This window comes from Glandiceps talaboti, chromosome 5 (assembly GCF_964340395.1).
Source record: "Glandiceps talaboti chromosome 5, keGlaTala1.1, whole genome shotgun sequence".
NCBI classification, from domain to species: Eukaryota; Metazoa; Hemichordata; class Enteropneusta; family Spengelidae; genus Glandiceps; species Glandiceps talaboti.
In genome coordinates, this window is record NC_135553.1 from 24,453,595 (window position 1) to 24,464,448 (window position 10,854).

The 10,854-nt window shown below is 36.1% G+C and overlaps 2 protein-coding genes across 2 annotated transcripts in view; one reads left to right on the forward strand and one right to left on the reverse strand.

Annotated features, from left to right (window-relative positions):
• The first annotated feature begins 43 nt into the window (after positions 1-43).
• Positions 44-4,991, forward strand: LOC144435730 (RNA pseudouridylate synthase domain-containing protein 1-like). Its single transcript, XM_078124339.1, has 4 exons — positions 44-367; positions 2,359-2,482; positions 3,051-3,261; positions 4,465-4,991. The coding sequence occupies exons 1-4, from the start codon at positions 183-185 to the stop codon at positions 4,680-4,682; spliced, it is 738 nt and encodes a 245-aa protein (XP_077980465.1). The 5' UTR covers positions 44-182; the 3' UTR covers positions 4,683-4,991.
• A 581-nt stretch (positions 4,992-5,572) lies between these two features.
• The window catches only part of LOC144435528 (polypeptide N-acetylgalactosaminyltransferase 13-like), an 11,658-nt gene continuing 6,376 nt past the window's right edge, over positions 5,573-10,854 (reverse strand). The window contains exons 7-10 of the mRNA XM_078124119.1: positions 10,724-10,854; positions 9,687-9,818; positions 6,574-6,714; positions 5,573-5,913 (exon numbers count right to left, since the gene is read on the reverse strand). The exon at positions 10,724-10,854 is cut by the window's right edge and continues 199 nt beyond it. Coding sequence (XP_077980245.1) covers positions 5,728-5,913; positions 6,574-6,714; positions 9,687-9,818; positions 10,724-10,854 — 590 coding nt within the window. The 3' untranslated portion in view covers positions 5,573-5,727. The remainder of the gene's footprint in view (positions 5,914-6,573; positions 6,715-9,686; positions 9,819-10,723) is intronic.

Below are 10,854 nucleotides of genomic sequence, written 5' to 3' on the forward strand. Positions count from 1 at the left end.
AGTTGTATTCACCGGAAGTAAATACGGCGTGTTCGGCTGGAAGACTTGCAACTATAAACAGAAGCATCTGCTCCTCATGTGAGTTGAGTTAGGAAAGAAGAGGGTTTACTTTTGAACATGCTGGAGTCATTCACAACTGAATTGAAGTCCATACTTTGAAAGTTTGACATGATCTGGTAAGCATGGAAACAGAAGCGACCCTGGATGACATTTCAGTTTTATACAAAAGCGAGAATTACGTGATTGTCAACAAACATTATGATGTAATGATTAATCACCAAGATCCAAATCATGACGTCACAGTGAGTAACCAGTTAAAAAGATTACATCCTGAACTTGCAGACACCACAGTGGTACATGATTTCAGGTATGTCAATCCATAGACCCTCCATGCATGAGTCTACTGGTCAATCCACAGGGAGCTCAGGCTCAGTTTTGTTTGCAAATACAAATAAACAAGTAAACAAACACAAACAAACAAGTAAACCAACAAACAAACATAAACAAATAAACTGATTATTACATGAATAAACAAACAAACACTACCCCCCCAAAAAAAAAAAAAAAATGGAGACTCCATTGGTGACTGTTTTGGAGGGGTAGTTTGTTTGTTTGTTGTTGTTTATTCATGTAGTAATCAGTTTATTTGTTTATGTGTTTGTTTGTTTGTTTGTTTGTTTGTTTGTTTGTTTACTTGTTTATTTGTATTTGTAAACAAAACTGAGCCTGAGATCCATGTGGTCAACCTCATCATGGATGTATTAGTGGATGTATTCTCCCCCAATACATCCATGATCTGATTAAAATCTGATATGGTGAAAGCGGCTTTATTTCTTTATTTACCTCTATTTCCATCTCTTTTTTGTCAATTTTTTTTCAATTTTTGTTCTGGGTGTGATCACTGAACATAACATCCCACTGCTGCCACCAATGTTAAGAGTTAGAACAAAGCACCAGAACTCAAGAGTTGTCAGAAACCTTGATCTACTTGTGTAATCAGTATGATACACTACTTTCACCCCCAGAACAACAAAACAAAAAAGAACAACAAATAAGTGAACAAATAGGGGTACATAAAAAATCAAGCCGTTTTCACCACATCAGATTTTAATTAGATTAGTAAACTGTTGTCCTGCTTGCAGACGATTCTAACAGTCCCTTTCATTTAGGGATAATGTCAGTATTGAGTCCTGTACTCTATCTGCTGGCAGGACTATGTAAACTGCTGCATCAGTGCATGTTACTTAAAAAATACTGTCTAGCAGAATGCACCTCACTTAAAGTACTGAAAGTTTCCGAATGGCAAAAGTCCTTGGGTAAAATTTGAACCATAATTTTACCCAGTCAACCCAGGGGACATGGTAGGAAATACATTGCAATGACAAGTCATGAATGTATTTTCATACAGTATTTTTCCACACTGCTCAAAGTGCCCCCAGACCTTTAGTGACACAGTTGCCCTATATACTTCCTCAACACTCTGGGAATGCATGTAATTGCATAAAAGTAAGATTCATGACAGAAAATGTAATGCACTCCATGCACAGTTGGGGAAAGCTCCATGTAAAAATACAGCATGCGCATCCAATGACCAAGAGAAAGCAAAGCAAGTTCCCAGTTTGCATTTAATTTATTAGGTATAGATTGCATTATACTTTGTGCAGTCTACCAGTGGCTTTTTATCTGGCACATTCTTCATCAGAATATTTTATTCATTTAAATGCCTGCACATATGAGAAAACAGAATTAATAGTTCCACTTTTTTGTAAACAACTTGCTTAGTCATGTTCTACATGAGATTGAGAGATTGTCTTTAATTTAAAACTCTCAAATGAATGAGTTCATACTTGTGTATGAGAAAAAAAAGGGGAGAAAAAGTTATTATGCATTCTTCAAACAAGTTTGGGTCCTTATTCAATTATTTCATAAGGTTAATATACATTTATTTCCAGGCTATGAGGGCACTAGTAGACATCTATAACCACAAGGGTTGTCAGCAACTATTTCCTGAGGCTACAGTTCCAGAGTTAAAGCTGGCTGCAAGCCGAGGGAAAGTGTTCCTACATAACAGCACAGGGGAGGGATAATTTAATATGACATCTACTAGTGCCCAAGTAAGTCCAGGCAATATTGTTTTTCACATTCTCAGACAAATATCCTTTCCATAGTCAAAGCAAATCATCGGTAGAACAGGCTACATGAATAGTGCCCTATGGAAAATAGAATGTGACTAGTGTCTCACTTTATGTAAATTGAGGTCACTAATCCATACCATGTGACACGAGCTAAGCCAATCACTGAAGACTATGAAAGTGATGTGTTATAACATCAGTTATTCTATGTCTATTATTTTCTAAGGTTTGTTCATCAATTGGATTATTCAACCAGTGGTGTACTGTGTCTGGCTTTAAACAAATCAGCCTGTGCTGTAGCTACAAAGTTATTCCAAGAAAGACTAGTACACAAGGAGTATGTGGCACTGGTAGGTTCATCACTATTAACGTAGAGTCTATAATGCAGGACAGTACAATATAGTTACTTTGGAATGGTAAATTGGAAATGAATGCAACTTTTCAATCCATCTGCTACGGACCTTGATCATGCAATGATTTTAGCCACCAACATCAGACAAAGAAGACTCATCATTAACAGAGACCAAGGATACCAACTACCATCAATTTATGGTCATATTATTCCGCCAGTCCAGAGAGAAACATCAATGCTGAATAATTAAATCATTGTGTAATCAAAGTCTGTAGTAGATAAATAGAAACAACGCATTCGTTTCCAATTTATCATTCCAAAGTAACTATATTGTACTCTCTTATTGATTCTTGGAATCCATGAACAATATCCTCTCCACTCTATAATGCACTTTTATTGCTACAGTAAATATATATATTAGTTCTATGAGATACAGTCAATGTATATATTAGTTCTATGAAATCATGTTTTCATTGTAAATGTCACTGGAGAACTTCTGCATATTGTCATCCAGGTCAGTAAAATACCAAAATATTTTGTAACTTTGGTATCGCATTTTTGTCCAGGTCAGAGGTCATATTGATAAAGACTTCATAGAAGTAGAAAAAGAAGTTGCTGAGAATCTAGAAGATGGATGCAGTCACATGATGTGTGTACCAAATGAGTCTTCCCAACTCTACAGTAACAAGAAATCTGCTTTAACTCACCTCCAGGTCCAACATAGAGGGCGCTATGATGGTAAACCTGCTACCAAAGTCCTATTATTTCCTAAAACAGGTAATATTCTTCAGTGCAGCACTAGAGTTCTCAGCATGTATTTGGTAATACATCAGTGGTGTATCACTACCTTTGTTATTTGATTGTGTATGTAGTCTTTTCTGTTCATTCTACTTGGTGTAGTCATAGTTTGTTCAAGTTTTAGGTTGACAAAACAATATTTATGTTAAACAGAATGGAATTAATTTTTCTTCAACTGTAATAAACGGAAAGTCCAATCAGACATATTTCTGTCTTTAGTACACTTGTATTGATTACTGCTATCAACTTAAAGAAAAAGTCCAGTCAGACTTATTTCTGTATTGATTACTGCTATCAACTTAAAGAAAAAGTCCAGTCAGACTTATTTCTATCTTTAGTACACTTGTATTGATTACTGCTATCAGCTTAAAGAAAAAGTCCAGTCAGACTTATTTCTGCTTTAGTACACTTGTACTGATTACTGCTATCAACTTAACTTACGTATGATTTTGGGTGATAAAATAGTGCCTCGGTAACTTACTCAACTTTTAAAATCTTGTAATGAAGCCCTCCTGCTCAAGACATGCCTTAGGCTATTTTGGGGATTTTGAAGGATATGTAGGAAAACCTCTGTTGATCATGTGATGAATACCCACATCTCTATATCTTAATATATACAGTGTAGTAAAGGCACAAATATGCCTGACTTGGGTTTTCCTTTGATTTAAAATAGTTATGAATGTATTTAGCAAGATCAGAGGTTATTTGATGCATCACAGTAATAATATCACAGTGTAATTTCCTCCCATATGTTATGAATATTTCGAAAAGTTTTAAGTTGATCTAGAAATTTAAAGACCCCATAATCATAATTTTTGCGTGTTATAAAAATGTAAAGAGAAAGGCCATCTCAGATTAGGATTAAAAGGGTTTGTGAGAAAATTGGTTGTCTGGGAGAACTATCGAAAAAAATAGTCTTTAAAGGCCAGGGTTTCAATCCCAGGTTCTCACATTAGTGTTATCTTCCATGAGGATTACATAGGATTATTCTTTTGTTGTGGACCAACAAGCTCTGCCAAACAACTTTCTTTCATAACTAAATTTTAACCCTTTCTCTAAGCGGGCCAACAAAAACTACATCAATCTAATCATTATGGATTGACATGATCACACAGCATTAATCCAAGAATCCAGGATTGAATTACAAATCTTTCTACTGTGTGTTACTACTTTGTATTGCAGGTAGAAGACATCAGCTGCGAGTACACTGTAGTTCTATTGGTCACACTATCATAGGAGACTACACATACAGTCTGAGACAAGATACAGAACCTTATCGTATGATGTTACATGCACATAGGATTATCATTCCAATACCTAATGAGCATATCGATGTCACAGCACCAGATCCATTCATGCCAGAAATTGACCCCAAATGGCAGCCGCTTGCAGCAAGTTGACACCAAAGATTAGACATTGGTAAAAGCTGACATGGAGTGGTCGATGAAGATGGGAGGGAGGGGGGGGGCTTAGTATGCAGTACAATTTGTGAAGAAAATAAAGTGTAAATTACAAATTACATAAAAAAGAATCATCTTTATTCTCTTTCTATTTACTTGTAAAGACATTCAATGTACGAATAACAGAGGAAATTATATCGTGATTCATGCTAAGTAACTTGGCTTATTGTGTAAATATTTTATAGCACCTTCACCTATCTCATTTAATGTTGCTAAAATCAGCATGTTGACTTTTGATCCCAGTGTCATCTAAGACTCTTTCAAATTTAATATCATCATCAATGTTCATTATTTAGACATTTATAAGTATATTTATACCTCTCAGCAGTGTGTCTTGGACAGTGCTGTAAAAGAGGCTGTGGTTTATGACAATGATACTATGGAATAAAGAACTCATCTTTCCCAATCCTTCCCTGCCTCATTCTGCCTTTCTCCTTCTTGAAAAGACGCAAACACATATACGGTACTTTTCTCCCATTGAGACATTGGTATCAATTAGTGTAGTTGTTCGATATAGGTTTTCAAAATATGAATTCTCCAGTTTATTCTAAAATCTTGTCGGTTTATACCTTCCCATGTATAGCTGTAGGATAATCATATATAGTTGTATCCACATTTTGTTTCAAATTATGCCAACATAAACATGATCATAAATTTTGAGACTATTTAAGTTTACAATGTAAGATCGTCTTCATAATAGAAGAAATTAGTGGGTCTATGTATATAATAAATAAATAATCTCATGGTTCCCCTATGTCTGTATCCCACATCACCTATCGGCGCGGAGGGATACGGCCGATATAAGGGGAATCAGTTGTCCTCGATGACGTAGCACTCATTCGGATATTATATATAAATATCACGGGTTGACTGGATATTTCATTCATCAAGTTTCTCAATACGATAACTGCATTTGACTCTGTATGTACTAGAGACGGAAGGTTCAAGGTTAAAGTATATCAGGCATCACCTAATAACATTTCTGTTATTCCCTTTGTATCATTTTTTGTAATTTTAGGTTCCCCGCCCATTTCATCACAAAGTCCCATTTCTGCGTTGGTCTACGTTGGCATGGTTTTAGCATTGCTGTCCGGATTATTGCGTCTTTGTGACGTACAGACTTCGGCTCATCAAGACACAACCCAGTTGCTGAGTGTTCCAACATACGAGTCTGATGACAAAATAAAAATGTGGGGGAAATGTCATAGAGAGAAAAAATATAACGACTTTTTCCTTTGTTTCACAATTTTTTTAAAAAGAAACCCTGAAAGCTCTGCCATACAGCAGGAAGATCAATTTTGGTAGTGCAAACTACAGCACAAACTCAAACTAACCAGTACTAATAACCTGTGACTGTGGCAAAATTTAGCATTTTGGTTACAGTATACTCAAGTGGCAATATCACAGGTGACAAGAACAGCATCAACTTTAAAGTGATCAATCCAGAAGACAGTTATAACCCAGATATTGTCGAATAGGGCTTAGATTATGGAGGAGAGGCATGTATCTTGTTTCAAAGCACCTTATATCCGTCATATTTATCTTAAATGTCATGGTATTCTTCTGCACTATTCTCTACGTTAAGAATCAATCTCTCGGCAGTATATAGTCTGGAAATATGCCGGTGGTGGGCCGATAGGCAGACATGACGTATTTTACAGTCTATTGACTCGGATGACAACATGAACCCAGAATGCCATCCACGAATTTGTGCTTAAATAATATCGGAAATAGTACAGTGCTCAACTGTTTAGACGAATTCCCAGATAATACATTGGGTGCGAACACCAACATCTTACAAGTGAATGGTCATTTATAACCGTCTACCAACCTTTTGGTGATATCTCCATTCCTGTGATCCTCCACGTCGATGGCATTTCGATATACGGACGAGTGTATCCGGTGGTAGGTACGACAAACACGTCCCGTCTACCCGAATTTCATTACGTTTTGTGTATATTATTAACTGGTGCTGAACAAAGATAGAAATAAAGAACATCTAATATACCAGACATAACTCTACTTTCAAATCCCCATTGGTCAATTTACTTCATTGCTATACAGTCATTGCAGCTCTGGAGAACAGTTAACCTGTGGTGCCGACATCGACAATACAAGAGACACTATCAGGGAAATTCTGAACTCTTTTATCAAACGTAAAAGTTATGCTTCAAATGATATAAGCTTATATGAGTGGTACGAGTATTTTTGTAATCTTTATCAGCAATGTGGGGATTCAGAGCGTGGTGATAAAGATTTTCTACAGTCAGTTGATGATACTTTAAAGAATTTGGATTCGTTATTTACTCCAGGTGAAGTTGACAATGATCTAAATGCTCCGATCACAGAAAATGAAATATTGGCAAGTTTGAAATCTGGAAAGGCTCCTGGTCTTGATGGACTACCTGGTGAATTTTACAAATACTCTGTAGATATTATTATGCCTTTTCTTTCTGTCTTATTCAATTCAATTTTTGAATCGGGAAATTTCCCCGATACATGGTCACGAGGGGTCATCATTCCATTGTTTAAGAAAGGAGACAAAAATGACGTAAACAACTATAGGGGCATATCACTATTGAATGTTCTTGGGAAGATTTTCACGTCTATCTTAAACTCTAGGCTATCAAATTGGGCTGAAAGTAACAATATTATTTCCGATTGTCAGGCTGGTTTTCGTAAGAATCATAGCACTGTAGACAACATTTTTGTTTTGCATGCCGTAATTCAAAAATATTTAAGTGTCAGAAAAGGCAAATTCTATTGTTTATTTGTTGACTTTTCTAAAGCCTTTGATAAGGTAAACCATTCTTTATTACTGTATAAGCTTTCTGTTCTTGGTATTGATGGCAATATGTTTTCCATTTTACGTTCAATGTACTCAAGCGTAAAGTCTTGTGTTAAGTCAGGTGAAATTGCGTCGAGATCTTTTGATTGTCCAGTTGGTGTTAGACAGGGCTGTATGCTCAGCCCAATTTTATTTACATTTTTTATAGAGGAACTAAATAATATGTTAATTAATTCTGATTCTATTGGCATTCAATTAACACAGGATTTGCATGACCTTTTCTCATTGTTATATGCAGATGATGTTGTTATTTTTGCGGATACAGTTGTACACTTGCAAAGACTTATCAATATTTTAGGTCAATTTTGTGAAAAATGGAAAATGAAGGTAAATATGGACAAAACGAAAATTATGATTTTCAGAAAGGGGGGGCATAGAGCCAAATCGGAAAAATGGGTTTTGAATGGGCAAATTATTGATGTTGTAAGCTATTACAAATATTTAGGTCTACTTCTCTCCTCCAGAAATACTTGGGGCAAGACCGTTGCTACTTTAGCTGAGCAAGCAAACAAAGCTCTGAATATTTTGTTAATTGCAAGTAAAAGAATTGGCGGTTTCCCTTTTGACATACATTTCATGCTGTTTGATACAATGATCAAACCCATTATCCTGTACGGCTCTGAAATATGGGGCTATCAGTGTTATGATATTATTGAACGTCTTCAGCGTAGATGGTGTAGGGTCTTTCTGGGCTTACCACCTAGTGCGACTAACGAGGCAGTTGTAGGAGAGTGTGGACGCGTACCAGTTTTCGTATGGTCACTTAAACGTTGTGTTAATTTTTGGCTTAAATTAATCGAGCTACCTCCCCATCGATTGCCTCGTCAAGCGTATCTTATGTTATATAATTTAGATTTAATGGGTAGACACAACTGGGTATCCTCTGTTAAAAATATTTTATATTCTTATGGGTTTGGACAAGTATGGCTTTGTCAAGAAGTAGGAAATAAGGATATCTTTATTAGCGAATTTGTAGCAAGAGCACAAGACATTTCGAAACAATTATGGTGGACTCATATACAGTCTAAACCTAAATTGCGTACATATGTAAATTTTAAGAGTTTACTTGAACCCGAGAAATATTTATTTTTGAACTGTGATTTTAAAGTACGACAGATTATGGCATGTTTTCGGTGTGCATGTTTGCCTTTAGCTATTGAAACAGGTAGACATGAGGGTATAGAAAGTACGGCTAGATTTTGTCAAATTTGTAAAAGAAATATGATTGAAGACGAGTACCATTTTTTGTTTGAATGCTTCCTTTATAATGATTTGAGATTGAAATTTATTCCAGAGAATTTCATACTGTTTCCTAACCTATGTAAATTTAACCGTCTGATGGCCTCAAAAGATGATGCTGTCCTTAGGAAACTATCAAGTTATATCTATAAGGCTTTTCAGATACGTAAAGAAATTTTGTCTTCAAGTTAAGTGTTGATTCTGATTTTTTATAACTTTATCGTACCTCTGTATGTTTGTATGTAACTGTGCTTTCATTTCACTGTAATGTAGATCCCTTGATTTCACGCACTCTGTAACTGAAAGTCATGATCTGACTTTGAATTTTTTGTAACCTCCTTGCAAATGGGCCGGAGGCCTGGAAATGCAATAAAACTATCTATCTGACACTATCAGTTCTGATATTCAAATACATTGTATCATAGTTGGCGAACACTGACAGACATGCAACGTGCAATACAATATTTTATTTATCAGAATTTTTTTTTTCATTTTTTTTCATTCACTGCTAAGTCGCTTCTTGTCTGCACCATCAACATTATTTCAAATGCCTGCTACTTCTAAACTGTTATCCAGAGAAAAAACGAGGGAATCTGCAAGTATTTTCAGAGTCTTGTATCGTTTAATAATGAATGTACGTATTTATCACAATCCAAGAAATACTACGTGTTCCTGTGGAATTTGTTCTATTCTGCAATTATTAGTTGGTGGGTCACGGTTTTTCCGGGTATAACACTATTTAAAGTGTAGCAGTGTCTTCTTTTTTCAAATTATATTTTGTTTTGTTTGCCTTCAGAAGATGATGCCAAGGTACACTGATATACAGCACATGATGACGTATAAGGACGTTACTTTACCTCATTTGTATTGTTATCACATTTCTTTACATACATGTATCTAGATTTATCCGAGAAGCCATAACGTTTAGATTCTATTGATAGTAGCCAAGGTGAAAAGTCAATGCACTCGTTCGTCTTATTATGTCGAACCTGTGGGGGAAAAACAGGTTCATTTTGAGTATAAGTCCAAACTCGGGCCACTGTGTAGAATTTTCTATAGTGGTCTGAGGTACAACTAAAGCAAGACGTCAATTCAAGAAAGACCGACCAACAATTTCGTATGTGTCATTGTCGTAAACCACGTCCTCTTTTACGGCACCGTCCTAGACCGTCCGTCCATACATTGTATATAGATAAAATAAATAAAAATAAACATACACAAACAAGCAAACGAACAAAATAAGTAAATGAGTAAATGAAAATACCTTTTTAAACTCATGGATACTATATACATGTATGTATGTATGTATGTATGTATGTATGTATGTATGTATGTATGTATGTATGTATGTATGTATGTATGTATGTATGTATGTATGTATCTTTCTATCTATCTGTCTATCTATCTATATATATGTGTGTGTGTGTGTGTGTGTGTGTGTGTGTGTGTGTGCGGGCCTGTTTGCTATTGAAATAATATACTGTGTTTCTATATATTATTAGTTAATCGTGGCTTGGTGAATGTTTAATACTACCCCTGCCACTGACCATCAACTTTTCTTTCAAAAATTGCAAATCAGACCCCATAACCATAGTCTCGGTCACCCAGACTCCTCTCTGACTTCCACTACGACCAGAGAAATAAGACTGTGGTAGAGGCGGCTCCCTCCACGACCAGAGAAATACGACTGTGGCAGAGACGGCTCCCTCCACGACCAGAGAAATAAGACTGTGGCAGAGGCGGCTGCAACTACGATCAGAGAAATAAGAATGTGGCAGAGAAGGAAGTCAGGGGAGTCTGGGTAACCAAGACTACGGTAACTGGAAACACAAATTGTTAGCCTTCCGTGTTGATACTAAGAAGGTTATCTTGCTCACTTTTGTATTAAACATACCTGAAACACTCCGTAGAATTCTATTGGGTAAGGAACCTCTGGATAAATATTTTTCAGATACCAGTGAAAACTGTGACAGTGCAGTGACCTTCTGAGTTGATGTCTGGCTGTCAAATCACCAGGGTCGGTCT